Below are 23,952 nucleotides of genomic sequence, written 5' to 3'. Positions count from 1 at the left end.
ATCAATTGATCAGCCAATATATCTGGCAGTGTGTACCTAGCTTTAATTAATCAAAGCCTGAACATACAGCATTTTGTAGAGAAACAATATCTGAAGCTCTAGGCATTGCCATTTGGAAGTCCCCATTTTGTGGATATTTCGCTTTCCATCTATATGTGAGAGCAGGACATAAAACCACTTCCCTATTCCTAGAACAGTTTGCAACACACAGGAAAAGAGGCAGAGACATGTCTATGAGTAAAACACAAACACTAACACATACTTGATGTACACAGTTTTCAATACAGACGCCACATCTGTGCAGCAACAATCCAGAATCCCAGAACCATGAGATGAAAACAGGTAACTGGATATGACAGGAAAGCTAAGGGAATAAACAGGGGAAAAGAAAATATTTTGCTAATGAATCTGATCAGAAAATATATGTTCGAAGCAGTGGCGGCTCCAGAGGTGGAGCTGCAGCGCAGTCCAAAATTCAGATAGAGGAGCCACACCAACTGCCAGGGAGTCCCGGCTGGCGATGTTTGGCAGCAGTTGTGGTGGCAGTTGGTGTGGCTCCCCTATTTGAATTATGGACTGTGCTGCAGCCCCGCCTCTGGAGCCGCCACTGGTTCAAAGCTTGGCTAACTAGTGTCAAATGTGACAATACAACTGACTTAAGTACACCTGTCACCTACACTCTACAATAGACAATTTGGGCTCTGTAGGGGCATATTACAGGCATACAGTTACAGCAATTATATTTATTTTATATTTTTGTTGTATTTTGTTTTACCATGTACCACTGAAATGTACAGCTTAATTAGTTTATTAGTACTTTTTGTAGAATTAACTACAGCGAACTGCACTCTGACTACTGAATATGAATGTACAGAATGTCCATTTGCATGTTGTCTGTGCAGGTAGGGAGATGCTAATAGGATATTCCTTATTTCTACTGCAGGGTCCATAGGGTATCCACAGGATACCTTGGGGCATAGGCGATGCGGCAGCAGCATCGGGCACCACAGAGTTAAAACTTTAGTCTCCCAGGATGCACTGGGGTCCCTCCTCTATACCCCGCCCCCCAGCCAAGGCCATCAGTTTTTTTGGTGCCCGGCCAGGAGTCGGAGCACATGTAGCAGAGTGGGGCTGTTACAGCCCCTGAAGACTTCCAAAAGCAGCTGTGGCTGCACATCTAGAGCAGTACAGCATGGACAGTCTGTACAGACGTCCATGCTGTCGCTCCTTCACCCTGCCGGTACCAGAACGCCGGTACCGATCCGGGGATGCTGGTGGGGGTCTGGGGTCACGGCTAGCGGTGACCCCGGACCACCCGGACTGTGGCCGAATCTAAGGGGACCAGGTAAGCGGCGGGTCCCGCGGAGGGTACCCGCCGGAAGACACAGTCCTCAGTCCCCAGGCAGGGGGCTCCCTGGGGACTGGCTTGCGAGTGGAGGCAGGTATTAACTTGCACTTCCACAAGCCCCAGGGACAGCGGGCCGCGACTGAGCGGAAAACGTCCGGCGTCCCTGGGGTTAAATGCATGCCAGGGGTGCGCGCCTTCCCTGTTTACAGCCGGCGCCTCCCCCGCTGCACAGTGCCTCTCCACAGCGGTCTGTGTTCAGCGTTCCTCCCCCGGTGCCCGCCTCCTCTCTGCTCCTCGGCGGCAATTTTATGAATAATGTGCAAGCGCTGCTGGACGCTGCTGCTGGTGGCTGTGTGGTCCGGGTCCCCCTGCATACCTCTCCTTCAAGCAACGTTAAGGTCAGTGTATGCTGCGCTGTTTCCTAGCAGGCTCTGTGCCTGTGTAGTTGATTTCAGCGCTGGTAGTGCAGGAAGTTATTTCTGCATTGTATGTGACTTAATGCTAGGGCTGTCTGCCTGTACTTTCACTTCTGACTGTCAGCCATATTTTCTATCCCTGTTTTTCCTCTGCTAAAACCCTTCCAGTGTGGTGCTGCAGGGTCGTCATTGCCTCACTATAAATGTATTTATTTGTGAGGAAAGTCACATACACTCCGTTACACTCATCATGACTGAGAGTGAACGTGATTTTCCCCTACTGCTAAAGTGTACCACTTGTAATGTACTAATAGCGAAGGGTAATGTAACACTGGGAGTTTATGCAGGGCGTGTTTTCTAATATCACGCCCAGTTACTGTGTCTGCTCCTGTACAGGAATACCCTGGCCTTGTTGGGCTTGGGTCGGCTGGCCACACCCCCTGCGCATACTTGCCGACAATCAGCTCCAGCCTTCCGGGAGGGAGCTGATTGTCGGCTAACAGTGGGGGGGCGGGGGCGTTAATTGGGGGCGGGGCTGGGGGCGGGCCAGCCAGTTGGTGGTACATTGGGGGTGGAGCCAGGGGCGGAGCCGAATGATCGCGTCATCGTGGCTCCGCCCCTCTTCACAATGCCGTTATTTTCGGCAGTGTGAAGCAGGGGGCGGGGCCGCGATGACGCGATTCAGTGCGAATCGCGTCACCGGCTCCCCCGCTGCGGGGGTTTCTAATCTTTTCAGGGGGGAGGACGGGAGGGTCGGCCTGCCTTTCCAGGGGGCCGAGAGCAGCACCAGAAAATCGGGAGGCTACCGGCCAAATCGGGAGGGTAGGCAAGCCTGTCCCTGCGTTGCCCCATAGGGGTTATCACGGCAGTCGGTTGGGTCCTCATCCATATAGGGGTTCCCCAGGAAGCTGAGTGTCCCCCAGTGTCTCCTGCTCTCGCCCACCTAGGTCTCGCATGAGCCTGCGTGTGTGGGTTCACGGCCATTTCGGTACAGCACCTATCGGTCGTGTTACAAGGGGAGTCATCTTTGCAGTCTGCTAAGCGGTCTGTAGTGTCTCAGAATGTTCTGCATGATGAAGATGTCATGACATTTGATGACGGTGAAATTTTTTTGACCTTTCAGACCAGAAGTCTAAGTCAAAAACATATATACCAAGCCTTATACGGGCAGTCCATGCGGTCTTGGTTATTGAAGATGGCGACCCCCCCCCATGGCCAAAACTAAAACCCCTTGGCGATTAATTATTTTTCCCAAGTGGGAGACTCCTCTGCAGGTGGATTCTCATGTCACACTCCTAGTGGGGAGTACTACGTTACCAGGCCCTCCATGCCTCCTTCAAGCATGCCATGGATCATTAGGTTGAAATATGCCTAAAATCCAGTTATTCCCTTGCTGGAGGGGCGTCCTAACTGGCTATGGCCATGTGCTAGGTGACCACAGCCATGGAGCGCTGGGCTGATAATTTGTAATTGTCTCTGGACTCTGACTCGTCGCCTGAACTGGCAAAGTTGGTAGGCAATCCCAGAGACTCAGCCACGTATATTAATGAGGCAGCCATTTCCAGAATCTCCTCGCCAGCCGTGGCAGTTCGCCGCACCCTAGGGTTGCGCTCTTGGAAAGCGGATGCAGATTCCGAAGAGGGTTTGGAATGCTTGCCGTTTAATGCACAGGTCCTTTTTGGCTCTGATTTGGACAACATTGTGGCGACTCTGGCAGCAGCTAAGTCTGCGTGTCTGCCATCGGCTCCGATCCCATCAGGGTCTGGTGCTTCATCCTTTCGGGCCTCTGGGGTCCAGGGTAAGTCCAAAGTGCAGTCCTTTCCTCGGCAGTCAACAACCAGAAAATCTGCCAAGCCAAAAAAGCAGGCTTAGAGCACAAGACGTCCTACTCCCAGGTGGGACGATAAGCCTTCAGCCTAAGGCCTCCCCTTGGGGGACCCCAAAGTGGGAGGCCGGCTTCTTCAATTCGCCTAGTGCTGGTATCTGACTACCATGGACACTTGGGTCAGAGAAGTGGTCTCTCTGGGGTACGTCCTCTCCTTTCGGCGAAGGCCTCCCAGACGGTTTTTCACTACAGGTCTTCCATCCGTCAAGGCCATGGAACTCCAGAAAAGCTGCACTCTATGCTCCGGGCTGGAGTTATAGTGCCTGTTCCATTATCCCAACAGGGAACGTATATTACTCGATTCTCTTTCTGGTACACAAACCCAATGGGTTTTACCGGCCAAAACCTCAGGTGCCTAAACAAGTCTTTGAGGTTCTTCGGTTCAGGATACAGACTCTCCGTTCCATTATATTGGCAATGGGACCTAGGGATTTCATGGTGTCTCTGGACAATTATGAAGCCTACCTTCATATACCTATTACCTTGGCGCAACAGCAATGCCTCAGGTTTGCGATGCTAAGCCGCCATTCCTGTTTCAGGCACTGCCCTTTACTCTGGCCACTGCACCTCGAGTATTTACCAAGCTCATGGCGGTTATGGCAGCCCACCTTCAAATGCAGGGGATCCGCCTGTTGTCCTATCTGGACCACCTCCTGTTGTTAGCAGGGTCTCCAGAAATCCTTCAGCGCCATCTGCACCTACCAATATCTGTGCTGCACAATTATGGCTAGCTGATAAACTGAGAGAAGTCCTCCCTGGGTCCCTCACTGAGGATGCTCCATTTCGGAGCCCTGTTAGCCTTTCAACACCAGGGGATCTTTGTGACAAAGGACAATGGGCCTCATTCAGAGGTGGTCGGAGGATGCAAGCGGTCGCTCAGAAACTGGGCGGCCACTTGCATCCTGACCGCCCGCCTCTGTTGCGGTCGTTAGGCTGTGGGTTTACACCCACAGCTCTAACGACCGCTCGGGTGATGGTCGCAATGGTCAGAGACTATCGCGACCATCGGGGCTTACGACGAGACCCTAGGGTAGGGTCTCACTTGTCGTAAGCCCCAGAGAGCTTCTGGCTCTGTCAGAGCCGGAAGCTCTCCACTGACATCACTAGTGATGTTAGTGGGGCCTCCCCCAAATGGCAGGCGTTCCCATGGGTACGCCTCCATTTGGGCTGCCACCCCCCGACCCGCCTTCCAAACGGGGCGAGCTGTCAATCAACATCGACAGCTCGCCCCCTTTAGAAAGAGACCCGCTACGACTGGTGCTGTTGGTCGTAGCGGGTCTCACGCATGCGCACGAGGGAGCCGGCTCCCTCGTGCGCATGCGCACTGGCAAAACATTGAGGTGGCCGTGCGGTCGTAGACCGTACGGCCGCCTCTGAATAAGGTCCTATATCTCTGCATTACAGAAGTTGCCTTCGCAGCTGACAAGTGTCTGTGCACTCAGCAATGCGGTTACTGGGCTCCATGGTGTTGATGTTCGACATGGTGGAATATGCCCAGTTCCACTCCAGACCTCTGCAGCAGCTAATCCTCAACAGATAGAATGGGTTGCCCAATCGGTTAAAAACACAGACAATTGTGCTTTCCCCAGAGCTCCGTCTGTCTCTAGCCTGGTGGCTACTAACTGCTCACCCAAACAGGGTGCCCCCCTTGTCAATTGTGGACTGGGGGCCTGGTTCAGAGCTGAACGCTCTGACCAGAGCGCTCGCTCTGAATCAGGGCCCTCCTCCATGAAAATGGAGCGGCCTCCTGGCCGCTCGCATAGCTGTGGGTGACCACCCACAGCATATGCGAGCGGCCAAAAAGATGGTCGCGATGGTCTTGACCATCGCGACCATCGGACTTGCGACGGAGTTGCGGTATGGTCTCCTTGCCACAAGCCCTGGAGTGATTTTGGCTCTATCAGAGGCAAAATCACTCCAACTGACATCACTAGTGATGTCAGTGGGGCCGGCTTCAGACGGTAGGCGTTCCCATGGCAAACCATATTTAGAGTTTTCAATTTGAGAATCCAACAGTGTATAGCGCAGTAAATAATTCTATACTTTCTTCTTCTGTTTTTGTGGAGACCTTTGTCTCTAGGTTTCTGACCAAACCTTTATTACTTGCAGCTGGCACTGATTACATTTAAACAATCTTTGTATTGAGCACCGGGATATTTGCAGCTTTGACTGCAAATAGTTTTTTTTGTTCCCATGGGAACGCCTCCATCTGGCAGGCATGCCCCCGGCACGCCCACAAAAGGGGGCGTGCTGTCAATCAACATCGACAGCACGCCCCCTTTGGTGCGAGACCCGGAGTGATGGAAAGCCCGTCGCTCGCCGGGTCTCGCGCATGCGCACAACGGAGCTCCCTCCGTTGTGCGCATGCGCAGTGGGGAACATCGACCCGCTTGCGAGCGTACTGCCGCTCGCGAGCGGGTCTGAATGACCCCCTGGGTCCTTCTAATGACGGGTGCCAGTCTCCAGGGCTGGGAAGCAGTGACGGGTCCACACTTCGTTCAGGGGACGGTGGACGCCAACTGAATCTGCATTTCCAATAAATCTAGGTAACACATGTCCTTCACGGACGGTCCGTGCAGGTACAGTCAGACAACGCCATCACGGTGGCTTACATAGACTGCCCAGGAGGAAACCGAAGTCGGGCAGTTCTGACAGAAGTGTCCCGCATTCTAGCTTGGGCAGAGGCCAACCTCCCTGCCATAATTCAGCAATGTTCATGCCAGGAGGCCTCAACTGGGATGCAGACTTTCTCAGCCGTCAAGACGTGCATCCAGGGGAATGGTCTCTTCTCCGGGAAGTATTTCACCAACTGGTGAACTAATGGGGCTTTTTCAGAAATAGACCTCATGTCCTCCCGACACAACAACAAGCTGCCTGTGTACGGTTCAATCACAAAAGATGGAGGGGCTCTTCTGGTGGATGCTCTGTTGGTCAGGTGGACCTTCAGGTTTGCATATCTGTTCCCTCCATTTTTCCCTTCTTCCTCGAATTATTCGCAAATTCAAGCAAGAAGGCGACACGCTTCTGCTCATAGCTCCAGCGTGGGCCAGGCGGCACTGGTTCTCTCAGTCGACACCCCGATATTGTTGCCTCTGCATCTGGACCTGTTATCTCAGGGTCCTTTCCAGCACCTGGACCTAGGTCGTCTGGCTTTGACCACATGGCTGTTAAGTCAGCCCTCTTAAGGTCCAGGGGTTTTTCCAGCTCTGTTAACATCATGCTCATAGCTCGGAAACCTTCTTCTGCAGGGATTTACCACCGGGTGAGGCATACTTTCTTTGAATGGTATCATCCTAGAGGTTCTGATCCTCAGGTCCTTAGGATATCCAGGGTTTTGGCTTTCCTACAAACGGGCTTAGATCACGGTCCTCGCCTTGCTTCACTGAAGTTGCAACTTTCTGTCCTGTCAGTCTAGTTTTCAGCGTAGGATCGCTACACTTCCTAATGTCCACACCTTTATGCAGGGTGTACTTCGTATTCAGCCTCCTTTCGTCCCGCCAGTGGCTCCTTGGGATTTGGCTGTGGTCCTAAGGGCTCTCCAAGGACCGCCATTGAAACCTCTGGGCTCAGTGGCTTTCATATGGCTTACAGCTAAGACTGTGTTTCTTCTGTCCATTACTTCGGCCAGAAGGGTGTCAGATTTGGGGGTTCTCTCAAGTCCTCCTTTTCTGATTTTTCATAAAGACAGGGCGGGGCTTCGCACTCGCCCTGGTTTTCTACCTAAGTTGGTATCTAGTTTCCACATTTAATTAGGAAATCCTAGTACCAGCCTTTAATTCCCCAGTCCTCTCTGCTGGTGAGGCCTCTTTGGATGTGGTACGTGCTCTAAGGATTTAAGTTGATCGTACCAGTTCCTTTAGGGAATCGGACTCCCTTTTTTGTCCTCTATAGTTTCCATAAGAAAGGTTGACCTGCCACTAAACTTTTGGCAGGATTGATTCAACCTCTCTTAATCCTCACTCTACTCGGTCTGTGGGTCCTTTGTGGGCAGTTCGCTGTGGTGCCTCAGCTGTTCAGCTTTGCAAGGCAGCCACGTGGTCTTCTGTCCATACCTTAGGCCCTCATTCAGAGCCGGACGCTATTTGCGGTCGTTCGTTTAAAAACAAGGGGTGGCTATTTAAATGATCCGTACGCACATTGCAGTGTGTTCACACCTCTAAGTCTGAACGAACGAGCAAAACATACGCTCGTTTATTTGTTAAAAACGCCCCCTGGCCGCACGCATCCTACGTCATGTCCGCTATTAGATTAATCGAGTACATCGACCAGCGTATGAACTGCTCGCTATTCTTGTGGTTGGTGTTTGCTACCACAAATTTGCGTGCAGTTCTGGCTATAAAATAACCCAGTGACGTGGTCAATGACGCTGCTGTTTTAAATATACACACCCATAAAACGCCCGTTTTGACCTTTAAGCACGCCTGCGTTCGGATCTCCACTCCCCATTTTCAAGCACCTTCCCCTGTTACCACCCACATACGCCTCATTCTGTCACTCAAAATAGCAGGCACTCGCTATATAGCGTACAAAGGATTTTCGGCCGCACTGACTGGTTCGCGCATGCGTACTAAAAAGCGTACGCATGCGCAGAAGTGCGAACATCGCTCGGAACGAGCGTACTGCCGCTAGCGAGTGGCTCTGAATGAGGGCCTTAGTCAGGTATTATGCATTTCTTGCCTTCGCCTCTCAGGATGCTTCCTTCGGGTGGCAGATTCTCCTTCCAGCACAGGAGCGTCCCCTCCCTTAAAAGGATACTGCTTTGGGACATCCCCAAGGTATCCTGTGGATACCCTATGAACCCTGCAGTAGAAAATAAAAGATATGGTAAGAACTTACCCTTGTTATATCTATTTCTACGAAGTCCATAGGGTTCCACAGGACTCCCGCCCTGTCGCACCTGTACTGCAGATGGGCTTTAATCTGGTCACCGGTTTTTCCGTCTCCTATTTGTGAGAATGTGATTCTCCTGTGTTCCAGACTTTCTTCTCTCTCTCTTTGTTCTCCTCCTCCGGCCTATGGCTTGTTACAAAACTGATGGCCTTGGCTGGGGGGCGGAGTATAGAGGAGGGACCCCAGTGCATCCTGGGAGGCTAAAGTTTTAACTCTGTGGTGCCTGATGCTGCTGCCGCATCGCCTATACCCCAAGGTATCATGTGAAACCCTATGGACTTCGTAGAAATAGAGATAACAAGGGTAAGTTCTTACCATATCTCTTATTATTTGAGGGCATCCCAGGATAGAATGAATGATACTAACTGCATGTGCACAATACAGTGCTTTAAATAGCAAAATGTACTGTAACCCACAGCAACTAATCCAATATCATCTTTCATTAGTCTGGCCACACTTGAGTAGTAAAAGCTGGTATCTGAATAAGTGCTACAGATTACAGCACATACAGGAGCATTTTAAGAAAGGAGGGGGCCCGTGTGCAGCCTCGGTTTGGGCCCCTCCTCTCTGGCAGTTCACTGAGCGCAGTTGATTTTGGCTTATTGCCAGAATATACAGCACATGCGCGGGTCTCTGGGAAAATGGCGCCTGTGCCTTATTCCCGGGGACATCTTTCCTGTGCAAGTCACCGGGAAAATGGGTGCCGCCATTTTCCCTGGGATTTTTGCTGCTCTACAGCGCCGGCCTCCGGATTCCGCGGCGAGTTAGAATGTTAATTATCGGGGTCCGATAATTAACATCATGAATAGGCCCCTATGGCTAGTGCAGAGCAGCATTGAGCAGTACATGACTCCACAACGCTTTCCCTTTGGGAGGTATTTAGTAATAATAATAAAAAATGTCATCATGACAAAAAAAGTTCTGATTATTGCTAACAAAGGCCCTCATTCAGAGCCGCTCGTTAACAGCAGTACGCTCGTTGCGTTCCGATGTTGACTAACCGCGCATGCGTCGGTGTTACACTGCGCATGTGCGTACGGCAGATTGCGAGCTTTTTTTGACTCGTTCCTAAAATAGCATACAGGAAGTGACATGTCAAATGTGATTGACAGAACAGGGCGTTTTTGGGTGTTGACGGGGGTGGAGATGGAAAAACGCAGGCGTGGCGAGGCGTTTTTGGGGCGTACATACATTAGCAGATGCGAGCGTAAAATGTGTTCGGGCCGACTCATACGTCACTGGATGATCCTCTTTCACTTCAAAATGCTCGCACAGCTTAGGGTCTGGATTACTCGACCACATTGGTGATGGCCTTCTCCTCCGTCCCGGGACTCCACGATGTTGTTGCGATTAATCGCGGGAGGGCAGAAAAGCAATTAGTGTTGGATTGAGAACCGGCTTGGTATGTGTTTTGAAATCAGTTTTTTGGGATAGCACAAAACCGTACGCAGGTGGAACTCAGAGCTGCTAATGTCAGGATGACACAATCAATTTGCGTACATTTGTGGGGGTTTATTTTGCCCTCAATTTGGTGGTTAGGGCCTATTGTAACAATAATGTCATCATGTTTTAATTTTCGCACCATTTTATTTGTGCCTCTTGAATTTGGCTCGTTATATGAATTTTTAAACGTTCCTTAAAGAGCCCATTTTTTTTTTTTTTTTTTGGGCCAGTTTTTGCCTTTTGGTCCAGGATTAAATGTAACCAATTTGTACAATAATTTCACAATCCAATGTCAGATTTTTTGTTTCAATTTATTGCTCAAACAAAAAAAATAAAAAATAAAATATTGGGGACATCTTTTTTGGCCAAAGATATGTTCCAAAATCAAAGAAATTGGCCCAACATAACTGTTGACATAAACATACAACAAAAAAATAAAAACATTTCACAAGAAAGGAGAGGGAAGTTTTGACCAGAAAGGAATATGAGCCAAGCACAGAAGGATTGTGGGAAAAGTCACCATTGCTGTCACCGTTTTTTCACCCGTTTGGATAGGGGAGGGAGGGCGCCAGACCAGGTCCGGGATGTCATCGGGCTGGCCTGTCCAGAGGCAGATGTTGTGGCCTCTGGACTAGGCACAGGGCTAGGCACATTTGGAGGATTGGCTGATGTTGTGCCCGAGGTGGAGGATCCTGATGTTCCGGCAGGAAGGGAGGTCGGCTCCACCATGTGCTGGCGAACGAGCTGCTCCAGGGCATTGGCGATGCGGATGTTGGCCCTGGTATTTTCCGCCAGGGCCTGACCAATGGTCACGTTGGCCGCAGCATTTTGCTCCAGGGCCTCAGCCACCCGTACCAGACTGGCGTCCATCCTCTGCAGAATCACCGTATGGAAATCCGATTTGAAATTGAGTTCTGTGAGGAGGGACACTGCCTGCGAGGGGGATTGCCCTGGACTGGCTTCTGCAGGGTCCTCAGCCGGATGTACTGGTTCCTCCCCTGCCGAGCCAGCAGAAATTCGGCGGCCAAGGCTCCCCTCTGGAGCAGACTCATCCGCCTGTGTCTCTGTTAGGAAAAAAGAGAAAAGCCTCACATTAGAATCTACATATTGGCACAATAACATTTCTGAGTTGATGACATCAAAAGATTTACCTGGGACAACATGAGGAGCCGCAAAGTCTGGCATGTCCGTATCCATGTTGGACACGCCAAACACCTCCACAGGCTGCACACACCCCTGTGCCAGCTCTTCTAAATCCGTCAACTCCAATGACACAGGGGTGGGACCCCCACCTGTCCCCCTTGCATGCCTAGCCCTGTCCGCGAGTTTTTGCTTTAGGCGATATTTGAAGTCGGCCCATCTGTGGGAAAAAATGGAAGCCATTATCCTTTTGTTTAAAATGGTGTTTGTTTTTAGGGGGGGCAAGTGTTTACTTACCGCCGTTTGACATCCCGGGCTAGACGGACATAATCACCCACCCTATTGACAGCAACGGCTACCTCTTCCCACATTCTCCCCTTCTGGCTTAGACTCATATTCCTGTCTGCCTGTGGCAGGATGTCCACACACTTCTGTATCAAAACCTCCATCTCCTTTCTTGTGAAATGTGGCTGCCTTTTTTTTTGGCAGCTTTGGCCGGAATACTGGGCCCAGCAGCCTCTTCCATGTCATCCTCCTCACGTATTTGTGTAAATATTCAGATTTCACAAAATCACAACTTGGCCAATCTTATGTTTCAAATTAATCATTGATACAAAATGCATGAAAGACTTACCGCCTGACTCTTGGGCATTGTTTCCCTGGTCTGTCGCCATGTCTGAGGTCCAAACAAGAAATACACCAGAATTTAAATGTGTTTTCGTGACGTATTTATACATGCGTCCTTATTTTGCGGCCGCATCATTGATTGTGCGTTCCTATGATCCCTCCTTAATTTGTGCGGGAAACGAAACACTATTTATGGCTTGGTGTGTCTCGAGTCGAGGTGGCGTTTTTGGATTGTTGGAGGTTATCTTGGCTGGAGTTTATTGATTGCGTATAAAGGAGTTGGCGGTTGTAGATTATTTTGTTTGGTAGATTTGCGTTTTTATTTTCCGTTCTCTTTGTTGGTTTATATTTTTTTGACCTCGTTTCTTGATTTGGTAAGTTTTGTGAAGTCTAACTTTTGATCAATTGTTGTTTCATTGTGTTTCTTTTTTTTTTTTAATTTTGGATCCATAATTTCATCTATTTTAGTTTTTGATTAATTTCAGACCAAAAGACCTTTTGATTTGGACTCTTATATATTTGCTCTTGGTAAGTCCATTTTTTAATCTTGTATTTGCGAACTAATTAGCGCATTTTTACTACTTACTATTGTGACTTGTATTTGCGAACTAATTAGCACATTTTTACTACTTACTATTGTGACTTGTATTTGCGAACTAATTAGCGCATTTTTACTACTTACTATTGTGACTTGTATTTGCGAACTAATTAGCGCATTTTAAAATGCTTATTAATCATTTTAAGTTTTTTGAGGTTGCCCTTTCGCTTTTTGTGCAAACATTTCAACCCATTTTGATGTACTGTGTGCAATGTCGTTTTGCTGTTTTGCCAAATGTGTGTTTCGCATATTTTAAGTTTGGTCTAGCACAAAATTTATAAACAAAAATGCACAGAGTGAAATTTGTCAAATAATTTTTGTGATTAATTTCAGTTTGGACGTATCATGACAATACCCCGGCATGTAAGCAGCAATGGATGGTATCATCAAGCTAAGTTGTTTTAATTTACTTTTGGGGTGGGTCAAAAGCCTTACATTGAAATCTTTGAATTTCAGGTAGATCTGGGGCGGATTGTTCTGGCCATGCTCCCGGAAGCCGACCAACCTCAATCTCGTCCCAGGCGTAGGCATCGTAGGCATGCAAGGCCCCAGATATTTCGAACACGTGTCACCCTTTTTGGAATGCCCGATGATGAGGTTTTAAGATGCTACCGTCTACCTCCAAAAATCATCATAGACACTCTCTCATTAATAGAAAGTGATCTTGAGCGGCAAATTGACAGTCCAACAGCAATACCACCACTTACGCAATTTATGGCGGTGTTACATTTCTGTGCCTCAGGATCGTTTCAAACAACGGTGGGAATAGTGGCGGGCATCTCCCAATCCTCCTTTTCCCGGATCCTGAGGGCAGTGATGGAGGAACTTTTCAAGCACCTCCATCATTTTATTCAAATGCCTTTGGATATGGGTGCCCTTAGTGTGGCCAAGGCCAATTTTTACCAAATAGCTGGCTTCCCACACATCATAGGGGTTGTGGATGGTACTCACATACCACTTCAGCCTCCAGCATGGCTGGAGGCCATATTTCGAAACAGGAAACACTATCACTCCCTGAATGTAATGGTGGTATGTGATGCCTCCCTCCAGATCCTGTCCCTGAATGCTAAATTACCAGGAAGTGCACATGACTCCTTCGTCATCTGGCAATCAGGGATATGGCACAAATTAAACAACCTACAAGCTGGTGATGCGTGGCTTCTGGGTAAGTGGAGACCTTTAGTACATAACAATGTTAAGCTTGATACACAGTGTTCCTGATGTTGTCTATTCTTTTTCACAGGAGACAGTGGATATCCTTGCATGTCCTGGCTGCTCACTCCTTATTTGGCTCCCACACCAGGCCCACAAAGTGCGTATAATTCCGCACTTACAGCCACCAGGCAAGTGGTGGAGCGCTGTATCGGCCTTTTAAAAGGCCGATTCAGATGCCTCCACCGCTCTGGTGGCGAGCTCATGTATTTGCCGGATATGGTGTCGAAAATTGTGGTCCTGTGTGGGATATTTCACAACATCGCCATAAGGAGTGGTGTCCCAATGCAGCCAGAGGATGCCTTACCTGAGGATGGCCCCCCCGAGGTTGGTCGGAGGTCAGTATGTGGGGGCGCCATACGCGATGATGTGGTGGCCAGATTTTTTAGGTAAGTTTTCACAAAACAACAGTGTTTATACCTAATATGTTTGGGTTTGTTTGCGAACATCTAATTTTTTTTTGTTTTTTGCACCATCTTCTGTTTGTTCACATAATCTTTGGCACTCCAACGCTCACTACTTCCTGCTACCCTTACCAAACCTGGATCTGGACATTTTGGGAATATATTCTGGAACCCATATCGCAACGCCATGTTTGTGGAATCATGTTGGCATGGTCCTTCATCAACCAGTTCTTGATTTGTTGTTTTTGGTTTGTTTTTGTTTGGTATGTGTTGTATTTGAGATTATCACTTTGTGTTTTTTTTGTGAGTGACCACTTTGATTTATCAGTTATGTTGTGAATAAATGTTTGTAGAGTGAAATGTTCTTCCTTTTTTTGGACGTTACCAGCAAGTGTAACCAGGTTCACACACGTTACATTTGACTAAGGGGTAATCCAGTACTGACGCCAGTTGAGCTAAAATGAAATATGTTTTCAGGTTCCAAACCCACACCAAAAGGAAGCCTGTACAATCATTTGGCTTTGTAAGATTGGCCTAAGCAGCTTGCACACCAACTAGGAACCTGTAAAATGTAGAAATATCTAATTGACACTACACCCAAAAAGGGAAATGACATTGTGACTGTTATGTGTTTCTTGTGGCTGTTTTACATACAAATACAAAACACAATCTTAATTTAAAAAAATGGAAATCCTTGCAGGAACAGTCTACTTATGTCAGGGTAAACAATCTTTGGTTTTGAAAAAACTAATGAGCCAGAACGTATGTTCGAAAAAAAACAATTTATTTGGAAAAATAAAAACCAAAAATAAAACTACTGACGAAGGATGCCAGACAGACGGTCAAGGGCCACGAGCACCCCAATTATATGTTGGCGCATCTGGCCCACACAGTCTTGGACTTCTTGCCGACGCCTCTGTTCCTCTGTGGGTGAGAAAAGTGTGTGGATTAATCCAACAATAGGGAAACCACATTAAAATTTCATAAACACAACGAAATCACTCCAAAAAATAAAAAAAAAAACATTAAAAAAACAAAACAAAAAAAACATTAAAAAAAACGGAAATGGGGGCTGCAAAAAATACAAGGCCTATGTACAAATTCCCACAGGTGTGATATGTGTATGTTGAAATCAGCAGGAACGGGTAAAGGCAATCTGCTAAATCACCAAAAGTCTAGCCAAAAACCCTGAATAAAGGAACGACACATGATTACATACAAACAGTTTGTGGTTTAAAAAAAGGCTAAAGAAAAACATACCGGTAGACAAAACGGCAGCTCCGGAAGTCCCACCATCGTCCTCCCCGGAGGAGCCTCCATTCCCCAAAGATCGAGGCGGGGTTATTACGGACTCCGGGGAGGGGGTAATTGGAAGAGGGGTGGTTGGAGGAGAGGGGGAAGTGGGACGGAGGGGAAGGAGGCCCGACATTTCCGGGAGAGGGTCTTGGAAGGCTGGGGAGGAGTGGGGAATAGGGGAATTATTGGGGGTGGAGTGTTGGCTGGGGGTTGGGGAGAGTGGGCGTGACCGCCGTCTGGCCGGACGGTGACGGCGTAGTCTTGGCTGTCCCCCTAAAAGATGTAAAACAAATTGTGGTTAGTTTCAGCACAAATCCTGGCCAAAAAACAAATTAAAATCACCCCCCACCAACAAAGAACATGCAAATATGAGGAGAATGAATTAATATGAAATAGAGGGAAAACATGGCCATGCAAATATGAGTAGAATGAATAATTATGAAATAGAGGGAAAACATGGCTATGCAGATATGAGTAGAATGAATAAATAGGACAAACATAAAAACATGCACACGCAGTTTGGGCCACAAAGACAAACATGAAAACCACAATACATAAAACTTACTTTCTGAGATCTGCATGCGAAAGCATGCCAGCAAGCGGGGCGTTCGCCGTTGCAGGTCCGACCACCTGCGCTCCAGCTGGCCGATGTTGCGGCGTGAGCCGAAGGAGCGCAGGCGGGCCCGTGCCTCCGCATATGCGGAACGCTTCTGCCGGTTGGTGATGGGTGGAGGCTGGCTGGTGATACGCCTATCCATCACCTCCGTTAGCACCAGCAGCTCGCGCCTGGTGAATGTGGAGGCTCTCATGATGGCAATGGTGTTTTTCTTAAAAATCATTTTTGATAAAGTGGCCAAAAAATTTCTGATTGGCTAATGTATTTGGGAAATTAACAGGAGCAATTCTATTGGTTAGTGTATGAGTCATGTGTTCGACAGGGCCAGAAATCTCTGGAGAGTTATGATAGGCTTGATGCAGTGACATGCGTAAGCAAATTTAAATAAAGAAATGAACCCCGGGAAATATGCGTGGATCCAAAGCAATAGAAAAATTGTTTAATTGTGGGTAACATGTTTTTTGAGCAATAAAAGCGAATGTTTAAGCCATACGTATTCTGCGGGAAAACACAAACACGGACAAGAGTAAAGTTTCTTGCAAAAAAAACAATTAAGCTAATTGATACATTGATTGGCATGATACGATTGATGGAGGTAGGCAGAATAAAGGAGCAGGTAATCGACATCTGACAAGGCCACTTCCGGTTTATACTTGTGCGTGCGTTCCCTTCAAGCCATTTCGGGGATGTACGCTCGCTATTTCGCACACTCGTTAGTTAGAGGAGGGGTCGTCTGAGTTTGGGGAGGATTTTTAGATGCGTTCGAAAATACGAGCGAGCCCTTGAATTTAAATTTTTTTGTACGTACGCCTAACGTACGTTCACCCGCTTGCGAGTGGGTCTGAATCAGGGCCAAAGAGACATAACCTAACCATAATAACCAATCAGAAATTAGCTTTTATCAGTTTGCAAGTAAAAAAAAATTAAAGCAAATGTCTGATTGCTTCATGGTCTGCTGCCACTTCCAAAGGAAAAATACTGTATATCTAATAGAATCCCTATATATGTTTACACCAGACTCATATTCTATAATGTTATTTTGTAGATGTTTCTGTAACCATTCTTTATCCTCTTCAGACAGGATCTTCCTCTTCAGTGTCATGTGGGGACTTGTCTCACCACAGAATAAAGGAAACCGTCTACATAACAGCATGTTTTATTGTGGCGTTATTATTAATGCCACAAATGATCTCTAATCCTAAGCATAAGTAAAAGTGGCAGTGGCTAAAAAAGAAATGGCAGCACAAAACAGGACCATTCCAAGGACACGTTAAGGTAAAATGTCTTTTCCTTGTTTGCACTATTGGGCTGATTCTGATTTCGATGCAAATGGCTGTGTTTGCATGATACCTTATACTAATGCCAGGATCCGTGCGGCTACACGTCGGAAGCTGTTCCGCTCACTGTTTTTCTGTCCACAGCTGCAGCCGTTATCATTAGCATCGGCTCTTGCACCAACCCCATATTGGGTGCGAGACATCCTTCAGGAACAGGCTTCCCTTCTCTGTACACACCACTCAGGATAGCAATGAACTCAGGCTACACGCTCACTACATTCCCATAACACTACCACAAGACAGAACACATTGTGTGATCACATTTCTGCGAACCAGTTCCCGCCCCCAAAACGCCCATTACACACAAAAGGGGAGATGTACTAAGCCTTAGAGAGTGATAAAGTGGAGAGAGATAAAGTACCAACCAATCAGCTCCTAACTGTCACTGTACAGGCTGTGTCTGTAAATTGATAGGTGCTGATTGGTTGCTAATTTATCTCTCTCCACTTTATCTCCAAGGCTTAGTATAGAGGTTCCCAAATGCAGTACTCAAGGCTCCGCAACAGTTCAGGTTTTAGAGCTATCTATGGCTGAGCACAGGTGGTTAAATCAAATTGACTGAGGTACTAATTAAGTCACCAGTGGTCAAGTATGGATATCCATAAAATCTGGACTGTTAGGGTGCCTTAAGGACCACGTTTGGGAACCTCTGGCTTAGTACCTCTACCTCTAAAACATCGCCAACCAAGACCTGTCTGACTTACAGTTGGACAGAGATACACAAAACTATACAATATACAAATCTGCGCCTATGCAGTATGCTAATACTCAGTTTTTATTTAAATAGTCGGCCGAGATGAGTAGTCTATGTCCTGGAGAGGAGGATGGGTGGCGTGGACCTGCTTTCGATTCTAGACCTCTATTTGGCGAGGGTTGGAAAACGGTCCAAAAATATTGTGGCAGATGTGGCCCATCCCGGCCATGATCTGTTCCAATTACTTCCGTCCGGTAGACGATATAGATCTTGCCCGGTTAGGACCTCACGACATGCAAATAGTTTTTTCCCACAGGCAATTATGCAGTTAAATCATTGATTAATAATTGCTTGTTTAGGTGGTTCTATGTGTATTTTTTTATTGTATTATAACTCCTTTTTTAAGTTTATCTATATTGAGTATGTATTGTGATTTGTCATTGGTGTGGAAATCAGGGGTGTAGCGAGGGTGGTTCCAGTGGAGCATGAGCTTAGGGCACCAAAATGGACCGAGGGATCCAGAGTTCCAGAATTCATGGGGCGCTGCACAGTATGACAACCGCCTATTAGTTTCAACTTGGTTTGTTTGATGATCTATACCCTAAATAAGTTACAGATCTGAGATCCATTTCTACATTTCATGCTCCCTCAAGCTACCCAGATTGTCTCCCCTCTGACCCTCCCTCCTCTGTGATTATCTTCTCACCTCCCCTTTTCTGTCAGATTGATTACATTCACTTCTCACCTCTTTAATTCCCTCCCCTCTCTACCCTGTGATCAGCTCTTTACCCCTGTCCACTCCTTTCTTATTGGCTTCTGTCACCACCCCTCTCTGATCGACTTTATCCCTTCCCTCTCATTTCTTATTGGCTTCTGTCACCATTTTTGGCCATCACCTCTCCGTTCTTATTGGCTTCTGTTACCACCCCTCTCCTCTCCTTATTGACTTCTGTTACCACCCCTCTCCTCATTGACTTCTGTGACCACCCCTCTCCTCTCCTTATTGACTTCTGTGACCACCCCTCTCCTCTCCTTTTCTTATTGGCTTCTGTCACCACCCCTCTCCTCTCCTTTTCTTATTGGCTTCTGTCACCACCCCTCTCCTCTTCTTTTCTTATTGGCTTCTGTCACTGGTCCTCTCTGATTGGGTTTGCCCCTATCCTCTCCTTTTCTTATTGTCTTCTGTCATTGGCCCTCTCTGATTGTCTTTGCCCTTCCCCAATCCTTTCATATTGGCCTCTGACACCTCCCCTCTCTTATCAGCACTTTCCTCTCCCCTCTCCTCTTTGATCCCCTCCCTTTTCTCTCTTCATTCATTCATTGTGCTTCAATGGACTTAATAGCTACACATCTGAGGTAAAATCCTAAACTTCAATTCAAAGTAATGAGATATTCCCAGGCATGACCACAAAGTGTTATTTGAAAGGTCTTTTAAAAAATATTAGGAGACCTGAAATAATAATAATGGTGGTAGACAGAACATGATTAGTAGTACTCACATTAATATAGGTGCAATGTAAATTTGCAAAGTGGGAGCATAGCTAAGAAGGGAGCTTCCTATAGGTGTTCCCACTCCAATGATAGCTGCTTGGGGCAGTAATTGCAGTAATAAGCTGTGCACCCTGTGGAATTTCACTCTAGCAAATGTATTCTGTCAGTTTAAGTTAAATGATCAGAAAATATAACACAATCTCCTCTATTGACAAATAACAATGATTTAAAGAAGATAAAAGTCAGATCCTAGGTGCTATGCATAAATAAATCAGTGCCAAAGAAGCTATGCATTAATTTCAGATCACTGAAGCATTCTATTCCCCCACTGGGGCCTCCATAGCCCAGCGTGATACTGTCACTGTTTGCTGCTTTTCTCTTCACTTCAGTATTCCGCTACAGGCTGGCTATACCCCACTGGCACAGTTCAGTAGAGGGTGGGAGGGCACTATGACGTGCACTTTCTCCAGGCGTCATGGTTCCACGCTACTCCTCTGGTGGAAATTGATTTGAGTACTTGGTCAGTGGTACCGGAGTCAAATTCCATGTATATGTTTTATACTCGGCAAAATAAAGTCTGATTCTGATTCTGATGGGGATAGTCCATGGCCCGCCTTGGGGAAGGGACTAGAACTCGCTATTTGGTTGGTGTATAAGGGATTGGTGCAACACCAAGACCATGGGGCTTCTGTAATAGGGTGCGATCTGCAGCTGCTGCGGGAACTCCTGTGAGTCTTCCAATATTATTAAAGCGGCAATCATTTTAAAGGCAAAACCAGCTTGGTTTTGCCTTTAAAATGATTGGCGCTTTAAAAATATTGGAAGACTCACAGGAGTTCCCGCAGCAGCTGCAGATCGCACCCTATTACAGAAGCCCCCATATGTTTTGTCAGATACATAACACCTCTGGGAATGTAACATATAAGTATACTGTAAATAATAGGTGAGCTGAGCGCAAAAGGAGAAATCCCACGGCTGACTCAGATTTTATATGATGCAATAGGTGCTGTAACATTGGTAACTTTATTGTTTTCTTTTAAGGAAGTTAAGAAAATGGTGAAACCATACCCTGTGCATGGGTTGTGTGCCCTACTCTGCACCCTGCTTTACATAATGGAAACACAAGGTCTGTATATAATTTCAGAACATCCACTTATATAGCTGAAATCAGATGGATTTCTGTGTATGCATGTTTTAAGCATAGCCCTCAATTCCACCAACATGTCAGCACTAAACTTTTTTTTTGGTGGGGGACTGCCATGTGTATAACTCTAAGGGGTAAATTTACTAAGAATCAAGATTGGTCGAGTTTTTTTTTTTTTTTATCTCTATTTGCATCGCCGAATCTCGGGTGATGTTCCTGTTTTTCATCTCGCAAATTTACTAAGAAGTGAGTTTAGCTGAAAGTGAGTTTTCCGATGGTGATGCAGATCGAGATATCTCCCCCGAGTTGCAAGTGAAGATGAGATTACTCACCCGATATTGCAGTGTTTTCTCTCTGCAAATCTCTCCCGAGCTAGCAGCCTGCACATATCAGTGAGATATGTGAAGACTGCTTGTGTGTAAAACCGGTAAAAGAAGGGTTAAATATTGTAAAAATAATGACGTAGGATGCCCCCCCCCAAAAGCATAACCAGCCCCGGACTGGTCAGCCAGTCCTGGTTCCAAAATCTACGGGGAACAAAACGAGTAGGGTTCCACCGTAATTTAGGAACCAGCACGAGGCTGCAGGGCCAGTGCTGGTTTTAAATATAGGGGAGGAAAAATTGCATAGATGTCCCCCTATATTTAAAACCAGCACCAGACCCAAACTGACCGGGGTGTAATACCACAGCCACGACACCCAATTACCAGGTCTCCAGGGCCAAAGCATTCTCACCCCAAGCCAGTCAGGCCAAGCTGGGGATCTCAGGGGAGGTGGGGACCCCCACAAGAAGGGGTGCCTCCTCTCCCGAAACCCCAGGCTTGGTCTGAAGCCCTGGGCTCTTCCCCGCTCTTTCTTCATTACCAACCTAGACCACCAGGGTGTTGGGCTTTAGTGTCACAGTCAAGTGGTAGGCTTCCTACTACTTTCTATCCAGAAATCACTCACACTCCTTTTGGAGTCCAGTGTCGCATCACCATCCAACCTTCATCAATGAGCCCTCCCCCTCATGTGGTAGTGTGACATACTAGTACTGTGGATTACAGAGGTACAGGCAATACACCGACTGTAGATGAGTACTCAGCAACCCTTCACTCACACTTGTGGAGTGTCTCCATCTGTTCACAAGTCAGGGGCGTATCTAGCCATTGGCCAGGATGGCACTTGCCAGGATGCCACCCTCTGCCGGGGATAGAATCACTACACTCCATCCCACCATAACACTTTAATGTCACCCTAACGTGCAGCGCGGCATCCTAAAGTAAGACTACATGTCCTAGGGTGCAGCGCAGCGGTCAAAGCCACGTGTGTGGTGAGGAAGTGGTAGATTGGCTGCAGCGGTGCTCTGGGCTGGCGGCGGTATGGAGACTGCGTCGGCGGCGGTATGGAGATTGCTGTGCCCTCATCTTCCTCTCTATCTACATAAAATACTTTATCCATGTGACTTCCCCAACCTTGGTGTCTGGGGGAGCTCCCGGGTCTCTGTAACCTGTACACCACCCTCTTTCATCACTGCACGGCGGCTGCTGGCGCTGAGCGATCCCTGTGCTCCCTCCACACCCTTTGATGCCAGTTTCCCCTCCTGTGCGTTTCACGTTCTGCATAAGTGTGTCACCTCCTATATGTATCATCTCCTGTGTGTGTCACCTCCTATGTGTGTGTGTGTCACTTTCTCTGTGTATCATCTCCTCTGTGTCTCACCTCCTATGTGTGTGTGTGTCATCTCCTATGTGTGTGTGTCTCCTCCTATGTGTGTGTGTCACCTCCTTTGTGTGTGTGTGTCTCACCTCCTATGTATGTGTATGTCACCTCCTGTGTGTGTGTGTGTCACCTCCTATGTATGTGTATGTCACCTCCTTTGTGTGTGTGTGTGTGTGTGTGTCACCTCCTTTGTATGTGTGTGTCTCACCTCCTTTGTATGTGTGTCTCACCTCCTATGTATGTGTATGTCACCTCCTGTGTGTGTGTGTCACCTCCTATGTGTGTGTGTGTCACCTTCTATGTGTGTGTGTGTGAGTCACGTTCTTTGTGTGTCACCTCCTATGTGTGTTTGTGTCACCTCTGTGTGTCACCTCCTGTGTGTGTCACCACCGATGTGTGTGTGTCACCTATGTGTGTGTCACCTCCTGTGTGTGTCACCTCCGATGTGTGTGTGTGTCACCTTCTGTGTGTGTCACCTATGTGTGTGTGTCACCTTCTGTGTGTGTGTGTGTCACCTCCTATGTGTGTGTGTCACCTTCAGTGTGTGTCATACAGGGTTGTATCTACCCCTAGACCAGGATGCCACTCACCATGGGTGCTGGCACTAATCTCTATTTTGTCTTTTGTTTTTCCGAAAATATGGGTCCGTGGGGGAAGGGGGCGGCGATCCCTTTCTTTGCCAGGGGCGCTTGGACCCCTAGATACACCCCTGTCACAAGTGATCCTACTGTAATTGTGCCATTCCTTACAAACCCCCATGCTATCCGGCAAACTATTATTGGAGGACATTATTTACCATCAACTTCCCATGGGGTATTATATGCAGCGGCAAGTTGCCACTATCTTTGGAACGTTTTCATCATCGGTTGAGAGACCCATCGAGTTGAGACTTCATTTTTCCTTTGGTTTTAATTTATATATTTTAGTGTTTTTATTAATGTATTCAATGTTTGGACATTAAAACATGTATTACCTATCTGTATTTAAGACTCAAGCAGTATCTTTTATATGTACTGTACAGTAAGTGTCTTTTCAACCGCTGTAAATTTTTGCTGTGTTTGTCAGCAGCCTCCCATAGGGGTTGCTAATCTTACACTTTTTTGCTTAGCGAAATGACACCACAATTTTGCCCTATGGACGATAACCTCACATTGTGCCTCATTCAGAGGTGCACTCAGTACCGATGTTTGTGCAGTTGAGAATAATTTGCTATTGTGCATGTGTGAAAAAGTCTACAAAACCCTTACTGAGCATGCGCGGACCAATGTGTGCAACATTGCTATGACTTCAGACTGCATCTGCGATCCATGGGTTTTTTAGGATGGAGCCTGGGAGGTGATTTATATTGTTCGCAAAAAGAGGAGGTGGCAGGAGCGTGTTATGGGAGTGTCATGGGCGTGTTTGGCACACAAGAGAAGATGTGTGCAGGGGGCTGTTGGAAGAGTGCATCAATGATGGAGTGATAGGATCCAACAGTGCAGTTGAACATTGCTCAGAAATGCAAAGCATACGTGGAAGTGTTTGCTCAGCCTGTTGCACGTATAGAAGAAGAATGTTCAAGCTGACATTTGCATATTTTCGCACTTGTGATTCCGTGATAAATTGCAGCCGCACATGAACTGCTTGTACCTCCGAATCAGGCCCACAGTGTAAACAATTAGAGTTTTGAATAAATAACTCTATTATTTTATATTAATTCCCTACATTTTG

The 23,952-nt window shown here is 47.2% G+C and overlaps 1 protein-coding gene across 2 annotated transcripts in view; it reads left to right on the top strand.

Moving 5' to 3' along the window:
- Positions 1–255: 255 nt before the first annotated feature.
- CSF2RB (colony stimulating factor 2 receptor subunit beta) overlaps positions 256–23,952 on the top strand; it is a 125,541-nt gene continuing 101,844 nt past the window's right edge. The window contains exons 1-3 of one of the 2 annotated variants that reach the window (XM_088456878.1): positions 256–342; positions 16,953–17,150; positions 20,443–20,523. In XM_088456878.1, coding sequence (XP_088313004.1) covers positions 20,451–20,523 — 73 coding nt within the window. In that variant the 5' untranslated portion in view covers positions 256–342; positions 16,953–17,150; positions 20,443–20,450. Of the gene's footprint in view, positions 343–16,952; positions 17,151–20,438; positions 20,524–23,952 lie in introns of both variants that reach the window. The other variant, XM_088456877.1, reaches the window with a different exon arrangement.

This window comes from Taudactylus pleione, unplaced genomic scaffold (genome assembly GCF_031769625.1).
Source record: "Taudactylus pleione unplaced genomic scaffold, aTauple2 ptg000726l, whole genome shotgun sequence".
Lineage (NCBI taxonomy): Eukaryota > Metazoa > Chordata > Amphibia > Anura > Myobatrachidae > Taudactylus > Taudactylus pleione.
Note: the sequence above shows the minus strand (reverse complement) of the source record. Positions and strands in the feature narration are given on the sequence as shown.